The sequence below is a fragment of the Rhamphochromis sp. 'chilingali' genome, assembly GCF_963969265.1.
Source record: "Rhamphochromis sp. 'chilingali' genome assembly, chromosome: 5".
Lineage (NCBI taxonomy): Eukaryota > Metazoa > Chordata > Actinopteri > Cichliformes > Cichlidae > Rhamphochromis > Rhamphochromis sp. 'chilingali'.
Window position 1 is genome coordinate 27702946 of NC_137932.1, and position 2695 is coordinate 27705640.

At 55.3% G+C, this 2695-nt stretch overlaps 1 protein-coding gene across 1 annotated transcript; it reads left to right on the top strand.

Moving 5' to 3' along the window:
• The first annotated feature begins 660 nt into the window (after nucleotides 1-660).
• Nucleotides 661-2695, top strand: sox11b (SRY-box transcription factor 11b). Its single transcript, XM_080881898.1, has one exon. The coding sequence runs from the start codon at nucleotides 832-834 to the stop codon at nucleotides 2107-2109; it is 1278 nt and encodes a 425-aa protein (XP_080738024.1). The 5' UTR covers nucleotides 661-831; the 3' UTR covers nucleotides 2110-2695.

The window sequence follows — 2695 nt, forward strand, 5'->3', positions numbered from 1 at the left end:
AGGAAGTCCTTCATAACTGTAACGTAAGCAAACACGGTTTGCTCAGTTTCTGATGCTGACTGTCTCTCCTGATGAGCTCAATGTTCTCCTGGGGTCCAACTGTGGTTCTGGAAGAAGCCAAACCAGCTCCACATCAGGAACTGAGATTATCTAAGCAGAATAACTGGAACTCCTTGAAGACTCCAGGAACCTCCCAGCCTTCCTAAAGGATTCCTGGGATGTCCTTAAGGACTCTTCAAGGAGCCTTAGAGGGCTTGTTACCTGAGCGCTGAGCTTTTCACTCATTTAATATCAGAAACACATGAGATCCAGCTGTGATTGTTATTAAACAGTGAAATAAACCAGGCTTTATTCAATATGTAAGTGACCACCAGTTTGTTCACACTGAACCATCTCTCATACACACACACACACACACACACACACACACACACACACACACACACACACACACACAATGGGAATATTTCTCTTTTGTCGATAGAGAGCCGCAACCATTGATTACTTTCACTGATTGATCTATTGAGAATGATTTGGAGTAACGGCCTGAGGCGGGTGAGCTAACACGCGGGGGAGGAGCTATACACTGTGACTCGCTGAGGGCGAAGCGGAGGCGGGAAGGTGTTCTTGCAAAACAACGCTGATTGGTTGAGGGCGGGAACGACTTCTACTTCGGTTAAAAAGACGCCGGTTTGAGAGCTCGCGCACGAAATGCATTAAGCGTGACTGAGGGGCGCGAGTACAGACAAACTGAGAAACTAAAGGAAACCGCGGGAACATCAGCGGGATCAGCCGGTCCGGCCCGGTGGCTTTCAGGGATTATTTCAGACGATGGGTCTGCACAAGGAGCCCACTGAGGCGAGGCTCACCGCCGGCTACCGTGAAGCAGCTGCCCCGGAGCGGAGCCGGACGGTGGGGGCCTGTGCCGGCAGCCCCTCGCCGCAGAAACCGGAGCGGCGTAAGACCGCCTCGGGCCACATCAAACGGCCCATGAATGCCTTCATGGTGTGGTCTAAAATCGAGCGGAGGAAGATCATGGAGCAGTCTCCGGACATGCACAACGCCGAGATCTCCAAGTGGCTCGGGAAGCGTTGGAAAATGTTAACCGACAACGAGAAGGTTCCGTTCATCCGGGAAGCGGAGCGCCTCCGGCTGCAGCACATGGCCGACTACCCTAACTACAAGTACCGGCCCAAGAAGAAGCCCCGGACCGAGGGGAGGTCGGCCGGTCAGTACCAGGAGAGAAACGACACACCGTCTCACAAGACCCCTGCTGCGGCGAAGAAGTTCCCCCGAGCCGGCAAGTCGGTGGGCGGGGCCGTCAAAGCGGGCAGTCTCCCCCCGCAAGACCAGCAGACGGACTCCCGCCACCAGCGGAAACCACAGGACCGAGATAACCCACACCAGCAACTAGACCCCCGGTGCCAGCAACTAAACTCCCGGTACCAGCTGAAACACCAGCAGCCGGACCCCGAGTACCAGCTACTGAACCCCCGCTATCAGCTCAGCGCCCGGCAGACGGATCACCGGTTACGGTACGTGCCGAGCGCTATTACACTCAGCAAACGTGACTATACGGACAGCGAGGAGGAGGACAATGACGACTCATCCTCATCATCCTCGGAGGAGGAGGAGGAAGAAGAGCTGCCCTGCTACAGTATCACCAAGCTGCCCCCCCGGGATTCCGCTGTGGGACCCAGCACGCTCCCGTCCTCTGGCCGTCTCTACTTCAGCTTCACACGGCATAGCACGCCGGTCCACCCCGCCTCCCTCTCCCCAGCTTCCCCCTCCCGCTCCGTCTGCACCTCCGCCTCCTCCTGCTGCGGGGAAGACCTGGATGACCTCCCCGTGGAGCCGCTGGATTTCACCTCCAACTTCCTGGGCGGCCTGCAGTCCTGCTCTGACCCGTGGAACTCGTCGTCTAGCTCGGCCTCGGGGAGCTTGAGCCTGTCGCTTGTGGATAAGGACCTGGACGCCTGCGGATGCACGGAGGGGGGCAGCCTCGGGTCCCACTTCGAGTTCCCGGACTACTGCACGCCGGAGCTGAGCGAGATGATTGCCGCTGACTGGCTGAAGGCCGACTTCACGGACCTGGTGTTTACCTGCTAGTCTGACCCTTCACCCCCGTTCGAGCTCCGGTCAGGGAGCGGGGTGTCGCGGCTGCTGCTGCACGGGCTCCAAGCGCTGTGGCCGGCTGCGTTCTGGCGTGGACTTGGTGCTCGTGAGCAGATGAACCGATAGGCTTTTATGGACTCGTTTCTGCCGCTCGGGTCGGACCCGGACGACACCGACTGACTTTTTTTTTTCCCGTTCAGGTGTGGCTATTTGTGATATTACCGAACCGAGCATACCTCATCTTTTTAAGGAAACTAGATTAAATATTTTCAAGCCTATTTTTGTACAGTCAAAGGGAATGTCAGACTCTTCCACTGGTCTCCTATGTGAGGGTTCAAACCCGTGTGGCCTGCCTTGCTTTACTCCCTTGTTTTACTGGTTACACACATTCAGGCCTGTCTGTACCTACTGGTGTGTAAAAAGGTTTGAGGGAAACAAGAAGTTTGTTGCTTTTTCATGCTGTTGTTTGCTCATTATTTTTGGTGCAATATGAAGGAAAAAAGGGAAATCCAAAAACCAGTGATTCTGTGCGTTATGATGGAGTGTGTATGTGAAGCTGAATAAATCAGCTGCAAACTGA